At 35.6% G+C, this 20,087-nt stretch overlaps 1 protein-coding gene across 1 annotated transcript in view; it reads left to right on the plus strand.

Moving 5' to 3' along the window:
* The first annotated feature begins 2,963 nt into the window (after positions 1-2,963).
* The window catches only part of Clp (Cleavage and polyadenylation specificity factor subunit 4), a 21,342-nt gene continuing 4,218 nt past the window's right edge, over positions 2,964-20,087 (plus strand). Inside the window, exons 1-3 of the mRNA XM_069845508.1 lie at positions 2,964-3,482; positions 4,161-4,364; positions 6,916-7,105. Of these exons, the coding sequence (XP_069701609.1) occupies positions 3,350-3,482; positions 4,161-4,364; positions 6,916-7,105 (527 nt within the window). The 5' untranslated portion in view covers positions 2,964-3,349. The remainder of the gene's footprint in view (positions 3,483-4,160; positions 4,365-6,915; positions 7,106-20,087) is intronic.

Here is a 20,087-nt window from a genome sequence, read left to right on the forward strand (position 1 = left end):
TGTCGAATCGTGGAGTCGATTTGTCTTCTAAGGCTATTGTCTTTGGAAACTGAGCACTGTTACCAACCTAACGTTTGTCTCGATATGATCTTTGGGATGCACTCGAAAGATGGCGCTGGCTAGGTGCGCATGTGACTGTGCGGTTACTGAATGTTTTACCTATGTTCTGGGTAGCATTACTTGTAGATAACACTTTTGCAATCGCTAATCACCACTCGCTACTTCTTGCACACGTTTCCATACACTTTGAAATAACAAATCTTGAGCAAAATACGATTCCGGGCACTACACATTTGCTACGCGCTCATATATCGATATCGCTACATAATGTGCATATCTTTATAATCTTATGTTTATATACAAAGTCAGCAGCTGTGTACATTATTAAGTCATGTTTTGCCTACCTTGGACATTTGACTACGAGCCGCCACTGATATCGATATCGAAATGAAAGTAAATTATATTAACGCAACTCCCTTACCAATCCTGATTAAAATAATAATAATTCATCCACATCATTGCCTCTAGTTCTCCAGTTGATGTGCTGGGTTGGTCTACGCTCCTCCAATAATTAAACAATTAAAAATGACAGCAGCTAAAAAAAGTCAAAATACGATGTATATCGTAATTTCCAACAGAAAACCCGTCCAAGGCATTTTTCCCCCGTTCGCTGCATTGAAATTCCGTCCGGTTGGCAACACTGACCGGAACTGTCATGCCTAGATGGTGGCAGTGTTGCCAATTCAGCGGGTTTCCCCTCTAGATCTAGCGTTTTTCAGTGTTAGCCTAGATCATAGGGTGTTAGTTTAGCGGGTAAAATTTATGAAATTTGTATTGCCCATATAGGGATTTAGCGTTTTTAACACTCACAGCCGTAATATAATCTTATTTTTACATTAACAGTACAGCAATTTAGCAGTTTCTGTACTGAATCTTAGCGAGTTTTCAATAATCGAGTTGGCGACACTGATTGCGGCAACCATAGCAACCAACAAGTTAGAGATGAGCTTAAACCACTGCCATCGTGATCTAGACCAGGCCGTAATGCAGGTTGTGTGACGTCATTCGATGAGTCGGGCTTTTCTATTTGAGTATACGGAGCTGAGAGAAAGATATTACTTTATAGCGTATCGGCGCTCAATTTTATTTAGTGTAATGTGTGTATAAGACCCCTTCACACTTCTTATTGCATAATATGTTGCAGAAATAATTACAAAACTGTGTTATTTTAATGTGAACGGAGTTTTACATGGTAACATAACCTGGTTGCATCAACATTTTAAGTTTTGAATGGAAGCTATTTTGAGATTTAATAAAGAATAATTATTTATATTGTGATTTTAATTTAGCACGTCTACCTTCCTTACTTGTAGGTACAAAATTTACCACAGTCCCTCCTATGAAATTAGTGTATGTACAGTTGTGTGTTAATCTGGTAGGTTAGATAAATACAATTCATTACAACCCAGTAAAGTAGGGAACAAATAAATAATACAATTAAGTTTTTATTCAATGTAATATGTGCATAAGTTCCATTTATGTGTTGCATAATGTGGCAGGAATAATAAATAAAACTGTGTTATTTTTATGTGAAGAGAATTTACCATGTTAACATAACCTATCTGCGTCAACATTTTAGGCTTAAGTTGAGAACGAAAACGGTTTTGAGATTTAATAAAGAAGAATATATTTTTAGGATAAACTTCAGAACACGGTTACCGTCCTTATTTATAGGTAGAAAATTCACCACAGTCCCTCCTATGAAATGTACATACGTTATATTACTTACTAGCGCTGAGGTATAGTTCCGGTAATTTCTGAACTGAAAACAGTTGAATTTATTTTTTGTGGAGATGCATTTGATCCTATAAGCAAGGCATATTAAAATCCTGAACGAACCGAACTAATTTGTATATGCAAGATGTATGAATACGAAGGGAACTACCTCAGCGCTAGTTTAGCCCTAGTAACATATTAAACTAATCAGACTTCAGACTGGAGTACCGTCTGAAACGAATAAATACAATTGAAGTGTAGACAAATTGCATTTATAAGTTATACGTAGCGTTATGCTTAATTATAATGCATAATTGCGAATATGGAAATAAGGCAAGTGCTGATAGAATAAACATAACCTATAACTTCAACACATTAAAATATGCGTGCGATGCAACTGAAAACTGTTGAAACGTGCATAAATGAATGTGCAAGAATTTCGTAATGAAGCATGAGTGCTTTATTTCAACTAATTATAATTCTAGATACTGTAACAGTAATGAAAACTATAGGGTATAATTTTTCGTAATATACTATATGTATCTCGTTTTTAGTTCAAATTGTGTATATTATCAAACGTCGTATTATTTACTCGTATAATGTAGGTTATTCACAAATAAAAAGGGCGCAATAATTTAAATTTAATAAGACAAATACGGTAAACTAGCAATAATGGATTAGACAAGAGTAACATCGGTAACGCTGCACTTAGGCCTAATCACAACTTACTTCACATGCCAGTCAATGTTTCACTTTCACGTATATATTATTACACATATTTAGCCTACTGTTTATAAGACCAAAATTTCACTTAACCACATAAGGACGCAATATTTAATCGAAATAAAGGCAGGTATTACACATACGAACTCTGCCTGCAACAACGTAATTTTCACACCAAAAATAATATTATACCTTAAATTGCAAGTAAATTGTGTCTCAAGTGTCTCACAATCACTGTTTAAAATTTTACTGACGCAATTACACTGCATTTCAGAGAAATATATGTTATTCTTTATGCACTGCAACTAATTCATATGGTTGAAAGACCGCCTTTCGCGATCAGCTGTTAAGCGAGTCACGTGGTCTGCCTTACGGCCTGTATTAGATCACGATGGCAGTGGCTTAAACGCCTGATCACGTAATCAGGGCTTAAACTGGCTTAAACGATATTTTCAAGCATCTATCACAGTCACCGATAAAAATTAACATGAAGTATTAAAGAACAGTGAAATCTGAATACGATTTACTGTGCATAGGTTTCGGTTTATATAATCCTATTTTTTTTTTAATTTTTCAGATAATACCGCCATTCCATAATCATCGAAAAACTTTTTTGTTTTGTTAATTTAATATAAAAAAGTTCACCAAATTAATTTATGGTTCATTATCGTAAGTGGATGTGAATGTTGGTAGCATTGTATAAACTAAACATGGTGGAAATAGAAGTCGTATGTTTAGGTTTTGCGAATTGTAATTAGAAGAAGAGTACTGTAGACATGGTTTAGTGTTTATAGAAGATAAAAACCAGGCCTATATATCTTAAGTAAACAAGAAAGATTTAATTTAATTCATGAAAATAAAGCCCGTTCTATTAGTCAAAATGGAATTTATCGTTGCCAATGTTGACAATATGAAATTTGATATAGAGATAGCTTTAGAAGAACAGTATGGAGCTTTACCACTGCCTTTCGCGGGAATGGATAGTAAGTTTATTTTTTATATATTGATAAATTAATACAATTTATCGTAGTTACTTACGCACTGTGAGTTTACAGAATTTGACACACATTAGTGGTGGTTTCTGATCGTGGGGATCGTGTTGCACTGTATTTTGACCTCTACCGGCATGTATTTCCGTAAATATTGCAGGTTAGGTTAGACTAGATGAGGGGTTAGCTAAATGACAGGAGACCAGGACCGTGACAAGGTTAGAGTGTGTTAGATGAGGGGATAATTGACGAGAGATTGAGGACTGTGACGAGGTTAAATGAGATGATAGGTAAGTGCCGCTAAAGTAAACAAATAACGTAAAATCACCCGAATAATCTAGAAAATAAAAGAACACACTTAAAATCACGATGTGAACGCAGTCGTAACTAATCCCACTCTCTCGACACAAACTGATCATCAAAATTCTCATATCGAGGGAACTGGTCTCTCCATTTCTTTTTTGGTCTGGATTGTAATGATGAAATCTTTTCACAGTCCTCGCCCTCACGTCACTTACCTCAACTAACCACCAACTTTATTACATAGCTCGGGCCTATGTCACTTAACTATACCATCATCTAATCCATAACGAAACGGAAATCGGACGTCAATCCCTTGTATTATGTGGGGAGATATAGAAAATCGGCCCTAATATGTTGCCTCTGTTACAGAGTCAATAGCAGCTGTATGCGAATTTTACCCGAAAGGAAGTTGTCAGAAAGGAGCAGCCTGTCCCTTCCGTCATGTTCGTGGTGATAGAACAATTGTCTGCAAGCATTGGCTCCGAGGCTTGTGCAAGAAGGGAGATCAGTGTGAATTTCTGCACGAATATGACATGAGCAAAATGCCAGAATGCTACTTTTACTCAAGGTTTAGTAAGTAATATATTATAAATGAAATATCGTTGAATGCCATAGACTGAACATTGCTTAAATAAATTTCAGAAAATTAAAGTTCCTTCTTCATTATTTTGTTGCCCCACATTATTATTGTTATTATTATTATTATTATTATTATTATTACCACCACCACCATCATCATCATCATCACCACCATCATCAAGTAAGCATTTCGTGTTACATTAAAGTTTCCTGTAAAGGTGAAGGTATTCCCTATGTCGCCTTGAAAGCTTTCGAGGAACTTTGTGGCAAAGTCCATACTGTCTTGACCTCGGCACTAGGTAGTATGGTTAGCATCACATTCTGACAGCCTTTCTCTGCCAAACAAGACCTGGTAATCAATTTGATAGGATACTGACTGACAGTGAGTGAGTGAACCAGGACCTTCCAGTCCATAGCCAGTTGCTCTACCAACTGAACTACCCAGCCACTTAAAGTTTCCTGTAATCAAACAAAATTTAATTTCAGAACAGACTGTATTTATATTTTGGTTTTCTTCATTGTGATTGTGTCTTAGTTAAATTTAATCCTAATACAAATGTTCGTTGTATTTGTATTGGTGATCAAAATTGAACGTACTTTTGTAATAATGATCATTGTGAATTAGATGTATACCCTTTGACACGGAAGTTGGTTGGTATTCAGACAGAAGTTCCACCTCGGAATAGCTTGGAAATCATTGTGTGCATTGTGTTAACGGAAGTTGGTTGGTATTCAGAGAGTAAGTTCCACCTCGGAATAGCTTGGAAATGATTGTGTGCATTGTGTTAACGGAAGTTGGTTGGTATTCAGAGAGTAAGTTCCATCTCGGAATAGCTTGGAAATCATTGTGTGCATTGTGTTAACAGTCGTGGTTTTACATAGAGAGATTTGAAGCCCGATCTTTGTAACGACAAGGAAGAATCGACTGCCTCCATGGTCTGTTGATCATCATGCTGGCTTGCAGATCCGGAGGTCCCGGGTTCGATTCCCGGGCTCAGCTCCCTGTGAATTTTTTTTGAAGAAGAAAAATTACCTGGGTGTCTAGAGTCTGGAAATTTGTATGAATGTGAGTGTGATTGTGAGTGTGCCGGGTTAATATTAATTAACCAATCATCAAAATATAAAATACATCGGGACTGTCGCTGGGCAGTAACCTGAACATACGTTTCAGCATCACATAGTTGACAAGTAACTCCATCTGTTAGCACAACCATAAAGCATCTAATAGATGCTATAGAGTTACCAAAAAAAAAAGAATCGCTAAGCCATAAAGGCTTTATAGAGAATATGTCGTTTTGTGACATACAGATACGTCGCTGCTACGACTTGATTTCATCCTCAGACCTCAATGCTTAATATTTCCCCCTGTGAATTTTACGTTAACCCGAACGACAACACTTAGACAAATTTACGCTACAGAATTGCGACCATTTTCTGTGTCAAAGGGTGTACTTTCTTTAATGTTGAAAATGAATTTTAAACTTCAACAAATGAAACTATTGATCTAATTGCAGACAATTTTTCTTATAAATACTCTTCAAGTGTTTCAAAGTGGCAGTTTTTTTTGGGGGGGGGGAGAAGAGAACCATTCAGTTCCCTTTCTCATCTTCAAGGGTGAGCATTAGAGAAGTGAAAGAATAATGAAGTTGTTGAATTGTGAAGCTCTGTTATATATATATGGAATGTTAAATTTTCTTCTGTAATAATTATGTTGCCTATTTTCTTCTGTAATATGTTGCCTAAAACGACTGACATAGTGTCTTAGTGCTGGCACTAGGGGCTAGGTTCAAATCCCAGTTGGTCCACCAAAAATTTGTAACTTGTGTTGGGAAAGCTCGTGTTTCAGGCAACACATGGGTTCGCATTACGGAATTGGCGCTGGTTCGGGTCCTCATGAGGGAAGAAATTTTCTCATGAAATTTCGGCCAGTGCCCATCCAACATCGTGATACACTTGAGGAGCTACAATAGGTAGCAAAAGCTAGCTATAACGGCTGGAGGGATCATCATGCTAACCATATGATACTTCCATTCTAGTTGGATGATCGTCCACCTCTGCTTCAGCATGTGAACGTGATGCCAGCATCTGGCTGGTCGGTCTGGGCGCTTCAAGGGCTGTGACGCCACAAATTATTATAAATGAAAAGAATTTGTTGCATTTTTGTTTATAAAGTAATATATGTTCTCAAATATTGGTATGTAGAAAATTTTAGGCTTACATTCTGTAACCAATGACTATGTGTGGTAATAAAAATAATGAGAAGTTGGCAAATTGCTACATACAATGTCATTTCAGGCAGGTGTTCAGTTCTCCATTATCATTCATTACAAGTGCAGTGTAGATCCACTGCCTGTGGTTGCTCTGTTTAGTTTCTGACGAACTAAGTGATCTGTGTTTCTCGGCTCTAGCAACATCTATGAGCCATACTCATAGAGCTGGGGTGAAAATATCAAATTTAAGGTCCCTGCCATTAGAGAAACAAAATGTCTGAAACAAAAGTTGTTTGTATAGTATGTAATTTTTTTAAAATTTAATATCATTTCAGATGCTTGTCATAATAAAGAATGCCCCTTCCTTCATATTGATCCAGAAAGTAAAATAAAGGATTGTCCTTGGTATGACAGAGGTTTTTGTCGGCATGGGCCTAACTGTCGACATCGTCATGTGAGACGTGTGTTATGTATGAATTATGTTGCGGGACTTTGTATTGAAGGACCTGATTGCAAATTTATGCAGTGAGTATTCTAGAAGTCAGAAAAAAACTAGCCTAATTGTAGTATGTCCAACGAGAGTTGGAGTTTGACAGAAGCATTAGCATCACCCAACAATTGACTACTGCTATGCTAGAGTGGCTTGTTGCAATGGTAGTGGTGACCATGTTAGCAGAATTAGAGATGCTTTTATTCACACGTTTCCTGCATTTAATATCAATACCAGACCATTCATTTGTAATATTCTTTTAGATGCTGATGTTACTAAGTGCAGCTATAGTCTAGTATATACAGTTACGAAGTTCAATACATAGTAAATATGCGTCCATAGATAGTTGCTAACCACTAGGATCACTACTATCGCCTCATTATACACAATGCGAAATAGTACCTGCACAGTCTATTGTTTCTAGTACCCTCATAAACTCAAGCTTCGTGACTTTATATACTAGACTGTGGTGCAGCTATGTTTTATTGCTCACCTCTCTATTTCATTGCTATGTTATTTTACTCGATTCATAGTAATATGTAATAATGTATCATCACATCATCATGTTTTCTGTTCTCTCTTTCTGCTCTTGTACAGAAAGTGTCATTAAAAATTGAGGTGAAATATTGCAAATATTTTAGAATAGACCTAATGCAATTTAGTCAACTACAGCATTTTGTTAGTCACATTAAGTTATGACTTCGTCGTGTTAAAAGATTAGTGGAAACAAATTATGCCAGTAAAGAAATGTAGTAATATATCACTTTGGTTGCAATTGTACGTTAGTTTTTATTTTAGTGTTCCATTTTAGTCTTTCCCTTTTTTTTTATGACTGATAATGAACTAAAATCTACAATAACATATTGTATCTGGAATCTGTGAATCATTGTAGTTCAGAAATTAGGAAGCAGGTTAAAAACTGGAAAGGAATGGAAGTAATTTGAAGGATATTGAAGCTTTAGGTTTACGTTACATGTTGTTCTGTATTGAAAGACAGATTATGAATGCTAGCAGAAACAAGTAGCAGATGAAGGTAGAGTGACAGAAATGTTGCTAGCTCTCTTGCCAGATGCCAACTTTCATTGGAACTATGAGAGAATATATGGCAACATTAGACATATGTTGCTCAAACATCAGATTCCAACTCTCATTGGACATATTATACAGTCAGTATACATATTTGAAATTTAAATATTTTAATTTTACTATTCAAGCATGCTTATAATCAGAGATCAGAACTTTGGCAGAATGCCTTTTTAAATGTGTTAAATCTATCTTCATTTTGAAAGTAAATCTGTACGAATTATACCTTTGTGATTGAAACGTCACAGTTTTATATTGCTCTTTTCTGCCTTTATTAATATAAATGCCTAATTTACAAAATAAATGCTTTTTTTTTTGCCCTTATTTGATTATTTATCTATTATTTATTAATTTGTTATTAAAAATTGCCTACAGGTATATTTTAATTTATTTCTATAACCACTACAATGAAAGTGTATATTATTGTCTTTGCAATAATGAGTGCTGCCGTGCAAAAATGTATAACAGTAAACATTTTAATTATTGCTTGTGTTTATTTGACAAGGCAACAATGAGTGCTGGTCTAACGTTATTTTTCTTTCAGTTTTCATTGCGACGTTGTTGTAGCTAGCTAAATATTTCATATCGCAACATATCAGTACAACCAAACACAAAAATGCACTTTCCAAGGCTAACTTACTGGGAAGAAGATTCTTTGCTTCCAATAGTAATTGCAACATCGAGTCGAAAATCCCAATTTGCATTCGACTTATGTAAAGCTTTTCTTGCTGCCAAAATCCCTTTGTGGAAAGTGTAAGGTTGTGGGTCTAGTGCAAGGTTTTTGTAATTGCCTTTTATTGCGTATTTTAGCTGTTTATAATTCCTTTTTACCTGCCCATTTTAGCTATTTATGATGCCTTTTTGCCTGCCTGTTTTAATGATTCATAATGTCTAAACTTCCGGCCTCTGCTTATAATTATACATAGTTTTTCATGAGTAACACATAAATCCAGTTAAAATTAAATGTAGAATTTCGTGAGAAAAAACTTGGAGATGTCAAATCTTGTATTTTAGAAGGAAGATATTCAACATTACATACAGATTTTCCACAACCCAGTAACTGTTGTTTTGGCTATTAACATAATCACAGAAAATCAATATCCCGAATTTAAAAGAAAACTTACAAATTAAACCAAACCCTTTAGCTCTATTAAATATAGAATATAATCTAAATTTAACAGAAGAACTACTGAAATCAGAAGTAAACACTGAAATACTGAAACAGTTGTCTTTAGAGACAATTAATATTAGGTACCCTCCACAAAACTGGCTTCATTTATACACCAACGGATCCTTGATCTCCAGAGAAAAAGGTGCTGTTGCAGGTGTTACGTGCTGTCTCTTCTCACTTTATAGATCTCTTGGATATGGAACAACAAGTTTTGATGGTGAAATCATTGCAGTAAGAGAAAGTCTCAGGAATCTTCTATGCCACATCAATAAATTTAAGAATGCAGTTATATTGTCAGACTCAAAAGCAGCTATTCTATCAATAGTCTCTAAACACACACCTTCATCTCAAACAGCAGAAATAACTAAAATGCTCTATCAATTAACATCACTCAATAAAAGAATTGTATTCCAATGGATACCATCCCATTGTGGAATCCTGGGAAATGAGAATGCGGATGCTTTAGCAAAGAAGGACAGCACTGCTACTTACAGACCTGTTACTAAATCTACGTATTACTCTGTGAAGAGATTTATTAAATCTACATACTTAGACTTTAACAAACAAAATTTGATAACACAATCTCAAGGGAAAAAATGGAACTCTCTGCATCAAAATCTACAGTTAATTCCCGATTTACCAAGCAAATCATCTGTAGCTGCATTTAGATTGGTAACAGGTCATGATTGTTTGGCTAAACACCTGCATAGAATTGGAATATATCAGTCCCCTAACTGCCCATTGTGCAACTCAAACCAAGAAATGGATTCGGAACACCTCAAAATTTGTGCTTCAGTGGCTGGCCATGATAATATCTTTGAAAAATATAGGAGTGCAAGAGGTCAAATGACTTTATTGTCAAATGCCTGGCATTAGAAAACAACAACAACATGATCACTGAGATGAAAATATTATTCATCACTGAAAAAATTTAAAACAGATGAAAATTCCTGCTCCAGATTATAATTCATTCTTGTAAAACAAATACATAGTGGTTGCATTCATTTTGTCTTCTGGACGTACTAACTCCTGCTTCTTCTCCTCCTCCTCCTCCTCCTTCTTCTTCTTCTTCTTCTTCTTCTTCTTCTTCTTCTTCTTAACTAAGGACGTAGACTGCTATTGCAGCACTTAGGCACATTAGACCCATTGTGCACCCCATAAAATGGAAATCAATCCAGAAGACTGCAGTGTGTGACCAACTTTACGATGCTACTCTTGTTGTTGTTTAGTCAACTGTCCAAAGACAGGTCTGAATCTCACAAGTGATACCAAGAAGGCATACCACTTATAGGGCAACTAGCCCAAGAGATAATTGGGAAGGGTGGCCAGTTTTTTTCCTCCTCCATTGCATACATCGCCAACTAGCTACATATTAATTAAAAAATATAATATACAAAGACAATATAACTATTACATTATTAAAATTTAGTCTTTGTATGTTAAATTTTTTAATCAGTTGAATGAAAACACTGTCGAATTAAAACTAGGTTTTAACATGTCTGTTACAAGCATGTCCAATGTTAGCTACATACTACATTAGTCAGACTTCAGATGCATACAAACAATTATTCTTCCTCTGATACATATCATCAAGTGAGATGTACTGCCTGATAATAGATATACATATTGGCCAGAATCTCAAACAGAGAATATATTCTGTTTAATTTACCGAAATTCTTCGGGAGACAGCATCTGTTTCCAGAGATAGTGATCCCTGATGTGACTTAGACCTGGACAATCCAGCAAAATGCAAGGTGACAACTCACTGTCCATCCCACATTTCCTACAAGTTGGATCATCATTAAGGCCCAATATACAGGGTGGAAGTGAAATAACCTTGCAGATTGAAAGGAATGATAGGGTACACTTAAATGAATAGAAAACTGTATTGCGTTTTGTGATTAAATGAACGGTTAATTAGAAAATTAAGTTTGAAGTTTCAGCAGTCCGGCAACATCTCCGTTAACACACTGTACTCATGGTACAGATGTCAGAGATCAATGAACACAGTGTGTCTTGGTAGGTGAGCTGCTCTCTGCCTCGATGTTGCCACTTGCTCGCATCGTGCAGTGGCTTGAAATGAGAGGTTTTTGAAATTAAATTTACACGTAAATGCTATTGAAATACACAAGAGGGATAAATTATTCTTTGTTAGATTTCCTATTGATATGGACAAAAATAACGATCCTACTCGTAGTAGTTACCGAATAAGAGGTTGTTAAACATTTGGGGAATTTTTTTTTTTAACTATGAACTTTCGACCAATATATATCATGGCTGATATATCTCCAGACTTCCAATAAATCTGTCATCAGGTTCTAACCCCTGCATACATTTGTAAAACTTTTTTGTTATATGAGAAGTTAGCAAATTGCTACATACAAGGTCATTTCAGGCAGGTATTCAATTCTCCATTATCATCATTCATTAAAAGTGTAGTGTAGATCCACTGCCTGTGGTTGCTCTGGTTAGTGTCTGACGAACTAAGTGATCTATGTTTCTCATCTCTAGCAACATCTATGAGCCACACTCATAGAACCAGAGTGAAAAACTTCAAATTTAAGGTCCCTACCATTAGAGAAAAAAATGTATGAAACTGAAGTTCTTTATTTGTACAGTATATAATTTTTTTTTAATTTACTCATATAACTTTGATTAATAATAGCATACACACAATTATACTTTTTATGATTAATAACAGCATGCATGCATGCAATTATTATTATTATTATTATTATTATTATTATTATTATTATTATTATTATTTTATATTGAATACTAACCTGTGTTATAGAAGTTGTTCAAAACGGTGTCCATCTGCATTCACACATTCTTGATATTTTTGGTGAAATTGTTATTCATACGTAAAAGTTTCACATATTTCCTTAGTACAATGAAACCTCGATTCATTGTTTGTTCTGGACTTCTGAAAAAAAAGGTGAAAAGGGGAAAATAATGATACGGTGACCCAGTGGCGGCTCATACATATTTAATGCCTAGTGCCAAAATCAGTGGTAGATCCAGGATACCCTAAGGGGGAGGGTAATTCTTTTTCCTACTGTTTCCTCCCTGGATCCGCCTATGGTCTAAACCAAAGACAAGAAATAAGCAATAATAATAATTAGAGACGAGAATTCCATGCAAATGCATGTTTTTATAGGAACATAGGACATAGCTCAAACTTAGTACTTATCCATTTCATTACTGTCCGGTTCCAAATATATGTGTACTTTTCCCGTGGATATTTGCATGTTTTCGACTTTTTAGGGATAAAAACATGCATAATGCATATTTAGGTAATTTTTAGCTTAATAATGCATATAATATACATTACATTCAGTTTAAATGCATGTTTTAATGGTTTTGTGTGGACACCTCAGTTTCTCGATTTTATATCCCATATTTTATCTTCAGGAATCAGGATTGAAGAATAAAAAAAAACTAAATAACAGAAAAATTAAATAAAATGTTAAGATTTTCACAATAAGGTGTTAGAGGACCTTTCCCTGGATGGAAGTCCACTTTTACAACACTTTACCGACGACCCTCTATACACTGCGTGTCATAAATGAATGTATTACGTTGGATATTTTGAGAATAGTAAGTAGAGAGGAAATATAGAGGGTTCAAGGAAATTGCCGACAAATAATTTAGGTCAAAAGCATCCTCTTTCAGGGAGGTTGTAAATTCTCTTCCTTTTCTAGTACTAGTAGCAATTTAGATTATTCTAAAATTGGAATCATCGTTAAACTGTGTTTGCAGTGTGTGAATATCGTAAGTTGTTAATGTGCTTGTTTATTCTGTTTGCGAGTGTTAATGTGGTTCTAATATGTTTCTAATTTAAAGATTCCAGAAGTGTACTCTTTGCACAGTGGATTACTGTAAAGGAAAAGATTTTATTAGATCAGATGAGGATGTCGTATTTTGCGACTGTTGGAGTAAAGAGTTAAGCAATGCTGTTCTGTTTCCGAACATTTTATATGGCAGTTGTTCTTTGTAAAAAACTTACAAAACTTGTTTAAAATAATTATTAAATTACGATGTCCGTTTTTAAATCGTACCTAGGTAACCGTAAGGTCTACTATAATTCCAGATGAAATGTACCAAAAATGTTCAAGTCGACCAGCATGTCGCATCTGTTTCACATATTGTAAGAATGGAACAAAAGAAAGAATCTGCAAAGAATTTCATAGATCCCTCACTTATGCCCGTGGGAAAGTGGATGTAGCGGCGAAAAACAAATTGGACAGGGTCATAAATGCTAACCCGGACTGTGGATTCTTTTGTTCAGTGAAAAAGGTTATTTGTGGCGAAAACTGAATGAAGAATTTAACCTGACACTGTCACAAATATGTTCATTCAAGTTTAAACCCGTAACTTCTTGCAATATAGAGAGGTCATTCCCTGCCTACAAAAACATATTTACTGACAAGTCCAGGAAAACCAATTTAAAAATGTTGTTAGGTTTTTAACTGTGCAAAAAAAGTGAAGTGAAATAAGACATTTGAAACAAAAATAAAAGTGCATATTTTAATGTATTTTTCGCTTGATCATGCATATTTCATTGTTTGATAGTGCATGAATGCATGCATATTTTGGGATTTTATAGTGCATGAAATTCTCGTCTCTAATAATTAATAATAATAATAATAATAATAATAATAATAATAATAATCATTCACCAAAATTTATACAACTGGAGCACTTGAGCACTTTTGTTGACCAGGTTGATATGCGCGATAAAACCCGTTCGCCGATTCTTCTGACTTGAAAATAAATCCATCATTTTTTGTTGAAGTTGTCTATTTTGCAAACAAAACTCCTCAGATTCATCGTGCCCTGTTAGTGCTAAATCTAGTGCCCCACAAAATCGTATGCAATTTATTATTAAATTTAACACATATCTGTTTTTATCAACTTGCTCATTGTGTTTTGCAATCGCGAGTCTGTAGTGTGAATTTAACCGATTTTCAGTGTTCGCTTTACCCAGCATAGACAAACTGAAGACGTTATTCATATTAACCTTTGACTTATGATGTGTTTTTATTTTACCACATAAGTGTACTAAATCTGTCACACCCACTTTTGACCAGCTAAGTTCACCTCGGAACAGAACACACGGGAAACAGAAGAACGCATTTTTCACATCACATCCACAAATCCAGTTGTTTTTTAAATAAATATCTGGGTTGAATTTGCGAGATCTATTAACTTTAGCACTTTGCTGCTTTTGATGAATATTTAAGTGCGGTATAAGTCTGCCTAATTCTTTAATACGAAGTTTGTTTTCATATGTTAAAGTTGAAAACGGAGATTTCAATAAAGTGCCAACCGAGTTCATTTTTTCACAGTACACAACACGATAACACGACCACTATTATGATGACAACCTCACGAATTAACACGATCACACTACAATTTGTACTGTTGTAGAAATAATAAAGTGAAAACTTTCTCAAGCAAGTTTTCAAGAAACCGGGAGAGATTTTATTATCTTATTGTTGCAGTCTTCGCTCTACGAAACTTGTTCCGACAAAGTGGAAGGGCAGACAGAGCGAGAGGTAGTAAGGGATCGGCGTAGTAAATGGGGATGTATACAGTTTTACAAGCATTGCAAAAGCCAGCGGCAATTTGTGCCTGGCACATTTTAGATCATGCTTTGGATGCTGAAAAGGGCGAGCGAACATGAAGACTGCACGCGCATCCCATTATATTTTTTATGGGATGTAGTGCCTGGCACAGATCCATCCTCCAAACACTGGTTACAACGTGTTTCGCTGCAAAGATCATATTGACGGTAGAGATTGTATAAGCGTAACTTGTTTCTCTCAGGTTTTGAGCGGAAAATATGAATTCTCCTTTTCCTTCTGTATTCTGGTAGTGCCATGGCACAACGGCACTACCTCTAAAGCCGCCCCTGTCCACCGGCATTGTGTACAGGTAAAAACGGTAATCCAGCTTGAAGATTCGCCCAACTACCCGATCGGAGTTTTCCTAGGTTTTTTTCCCAACTGTCAATTGAATGCAAATCCTCAGACTCATCCTCAGAATACCTTCTCGCTGTTACCAATTCCATTGTGTTTCAGTTGATACAACATCGTTAAATAAGCGGTTGAAAAAAAACTTTTTCGTTTAATATTATAGGTTTTAGAAGTTGTTCAAAACGGTGTCCATCTGCATTTACACATTCTTGATATTTTTGGTGAAATTGTTATTCATACGTAAAAGTTTCACATATTTCCTTAGTACAATGAAACCTCGATTCATTGTTTGTTCTGGACTTCTGAAAAAAAAAGGTGAAAAGGGGAAAATAATGATACGGTGACCTGTATAGAAGTTGTTCAAAACGGTGTCCATCTGCATTCACACATTCTTGATATTTTTGGTGAAATTGTTATTCATACGTAAAAGTTTCACATATTTCCTTAGTACAATGAAACCTCGATTCATTGTTTGTTCTGGACTTCTGAAAAAAAAGGTGAAAAGGGGAAAACAATGATACGGTGACCTGTAGAAAATGAATATAAACAGTCTAATTTACTTACAGTACACACATGTATTCATGCACTAAAGAATGTGTAGTATATCAATGATTTTTTTTATTAACTCGCTTAATTTCTTGTTTACAAATCACTAATTTTTATTTGCTTACTTCCTCCTTTACTTTTTAAGCTAAATAGTAACTTCTCAATATTAATAATGTTCACTTGGTCTCTGTCGGCGATCTCGTGAGCATATATGAATGCTCTCATGGTCTCGAACGCACTTAGTGCTTCTTGAAAACTCGGCACTGGTTTGGGATCAACTTCATCATTATCATCACTGTCGACTTGTTCCTTCTCCATGGAACTTTCACTCGCCACTTCCTCACACATTTTTTCCACAGACAGCACAGCACATGTCACAAGCTCTTGGTCCTCAGACACACAACCGTAATAATCAGCGCTGGAGGTTCCTGTCTCCAGCCAGGGCCAGTCTTCGTTTTCATCACTTCTATTGACTTCCAACATGTCTGACACTTCATTTCTGTCCCATAACCACATTTTACAAAACAGTTCTGAATGGTGGACTGTCACTTGTTGCCATGCCAAAACAATAAAGTGAATGGCCTGTAGTATGTCTGTCTTCATTTTGACCTCTTTTCTTTCATCCATCAAGCATAAAGCCCTCTGTACTAGCTGCTTCCTATACACCTGCTTGAAGTTCTTTATAAATCCCAAATCAAGTGGCTGAACAACACTGGTGCAGTTTGGAGGGTAAAACATCACCTTCACATTCTTCAAAGAGGATGTGTCTGGAGAATGTGCAGCACAGTTGTCAATAAAAAGGAGGATTTTCCTGCCTTTTGCACCAAAGAATTTATCAAGAGTGCGAAGAATGTCTCTGAAAATCTCCAACATCATCCATGCTTTGGAATTAGCATAGTATCTCACAGGTAGTTTCTTCACATTTTTGAAACACCGTGGTTTCACAGATTTGCCAATAACAATGAGAATTTGTTCGTCTGAGCCATCGTAATTTGTGCACAGCAGTACAATCAGTCGCTCCTTCGCACTTTTGCCTCTGTCACAGGATTCTCCTTTAAGTACCAGTGTTCGATCTGGAAAGCAGTTGAATAAAAGGCCTATTTCATCTGTATTATAGTTGTCCCGAGGCTCATACTCTTCCAGCAGCTCTGGGAGTCTTTGGAACCAGAGATCTGTGGCATTGGTGTCCACAGCAGCATTTTCCCCAGCCAGTTTCTTAAATACCAACCCTTGGCATTGCTTGAAATGGGAGATCCTGCCGTTCAATACAGAAAAGTTCTCAATCCTCATTATTTCAGAAATTTTCAGGGATTTCTCCTTCAGGCTGGTCCCATCAATGGGAATACCTGATGCTCGCACCTGTTGATATCAGGTGAAGAGAACATTTTCGAGCTAGCTACAAGTTGATTCCTTGCCTGTCTTCCTCTTTTTCGCTTATGTACCACACTTATCAGCCTGCTGTTTGATTTCCATTTTCTTTGCCATTATGCAAGTTAAAGTTGAAGGAGGCAGGCCAAGATGCTTAGCTATGTCAATCCTCTTCTCTGTTGGATTTTTCTCTTCTATGATACGAAGTCGTTCTAAAGTCCGAATTTTTTACTCGGAAATGCTATATCTGAGAAATTCAGATTAAAAATTGCCAAGTTAAAAAATACGAACTATCGAGAATCGAATAGGTGTGATAGACTGCATACACAACTCGGTGAAAGCGTGGACTGGAATGATTTACAATATAATCGATCGGAAACATGACCCTTCTATATTATCTTGGCAGGCAAGCTTTAAGGAAGGTTAGTGTGTAAGCACGGCAGGCAATAACCATAAAACTTCACAAATGGAGTTTACAGCAAGACATTCTGAACACATCAACTGCTACAAGCATTTGTAAGCTTGTTACTATTTCTTAAAACTGATCAATCCAGGATTTACATGCTTCAGGGCTAGAAAATCTGGTCAAGAGATGCGGGAAAATGATAAATCGAGGAACGATAGATGTGAGTTTTATAGTCATAGTTTAAATAGAATATGTTCAGGGACTAACGAATTTGAATGACAGATCCAGGAATATGATACATCTGGGAATGATAAATTGAGGTTCCATTGTACTTGCAATTTTTCTTCTTATATTATCTTTAAGTTCGTTTATAGTGGTGGGGATTATTCTTCTATACTCATTTTTTTTAGATTATGAATAACAATTTCATCAAAAGATATCAGGAATGTGTGAATACAGATGGACATCACTCTGAACAATTCCTGTAACACTGGTTAATACTCAATATGAAATAAAAATATAATTGTGTGCATGCTATTATTAGTAAAAAATTATATGAGTAAAAACACGTGGAAGGTTACAAATCAATAATGATGCAGTATGCACTGGGCATGCAAGCATGTCTGATGCGCGTGTTTCCAGCTGGGAACCAAACTAAATGCTCTGTAGTAGATTGTGAGGTTATCCATTGAGAATTTCTCTTTTCACACCAGTCCATCATCTCATGTGCAGCTTGGAAATTGTTCAATAAAGCATCAGTTTGAAATATAATTTCACTTCATAGAAACAACAATCATGCCTTCATAATATACAGTGTGTCTCAGGAGCAATGTAAAATTGTTTAGGGTAATGTAGTTTGGATTAATCTACATTGATTTAATATGAAAAACTTATCAGATTACCAGAAAACAACAAATACAGTCCTCTCTGTAGATTAAAAACTCAAAAAAGTTTCATATCTATGGTTCAAGAATTAAAACAGAAAATAAACATCTCGAATTTAAAAGAAAACTTACAAATTAAACCAAACCCTTTAACTCTATTAAATATAGAGTATAATCTAAATTTAACAGGAGAAATACTGAAATCAGAAGTAAACACTGAAATAATGAAACAATTGTCTGTAGAGACAATTAAAATTAGGTACCCTCCACAAAACTGGCTTCATTTATACACTGACGGATCCTTGATCTTCAGGAACAAGATGCAGGTGTTACATGCTGTCTCTTCTCACTTTATAGATCGCTTGGATATGGAACAACAAGTTTTGATGGAGAAATCATTGCAATAAGTGAAAGTCTCAGGAATCTTCTATGCCACATCAATAAATTTATGAATGCAGTTATATTGTCGGACTCCAAAGCAGCTAGTCTATGAATAGTCTCGAGACACACACCATCTCAAACAGCAGAAATAACTAAAATGCTCTCTCAATTAATAACACTCAATAAAAGAATTGTATTCCAATGGATACCATCCCATTGTGGAATCCTGGGAAATGAGAATGCGGATGCTTTATCAAAGAAGGACAGCACTGCTATTTACAGACCTGTTACTAAATCTGCATATTACTCTGTGAAAAGATTTATTAAATTTACATACTTCGACTTCAACAAACAAAATTTGATAACACAGTCCCAAGGGAAAAAATGGAACTCTCTGCATCAAAATCCACAGTTAATTCCCGATTTACCACGAAAATTGTCTGTAGCTGCATTTAGATTGGCAACAGGCCATGACTGTTTGGCCAAACAGCTGCATAGAATTGGAATATATCAGTCCCCTAACTGCCCATTGTGCAACTCAAACCAAGAAATGGATTCGAAACACCTCAAAATCTGTGCTTTAGTAGCTGACTATGACAATACCTTCGAAAAATATAGGAGTGCAAGAGGTCAAATGACTTTATTGTCAAACACCTGGCATTAGAAAACAACAACAACTACAACAACAACATTGATTTAACCTAACATACCTATGTCTGAAATGTAACGGTTCGGAAGTTATTGATGAACGAACTTTTAAATTGAGAGAGGCATTATAGACATATTTCAATGTTTTAGAACATTGTAATATGATACATTATTGAAAATGCTGCACCTTGTGCTGTTCCAATAAGTTTATTTCATAATTAACTACAGACTCAGTAAGGAGATAAAATCCTTCTTATCAATGGCATGAATTGTAAGTTCATACCAGATGCTGATATTGGTTCTCTTTCTGACCTCAATGAAACATCTGTTAGCTTGTCAGTTTTAGATAACATCCACTAACACAGGAAATCACACAGCTAAATGAAACACTTCGATTGGGAAAATGTCGTTTGTATTCCTCAACAGCAGTCAATGCATTGCCATAACAAAATCCATAAACAGAAAGTATGTTTGCATATTCACTATGCAAATTCACAAATTAAATATCAAGTGAACATTTGTGTGCTGCCAGTGCTAGAAATCTGGCGT

This window comes from Periplaneta americana, chromosome 14 (genome assembly GCF_040183065.1).
Source record: "Periplaneta americana isolate PAMFEO1 chromosome 14, P.americana_PAMFEO1_priV1, whole genome shotgun sequence".
NCBI lineage: Eukaryota > Metazoa > Arthropoda > Insecta > Blattodea > Blattidae > Periplaneta > Periplaneta americana.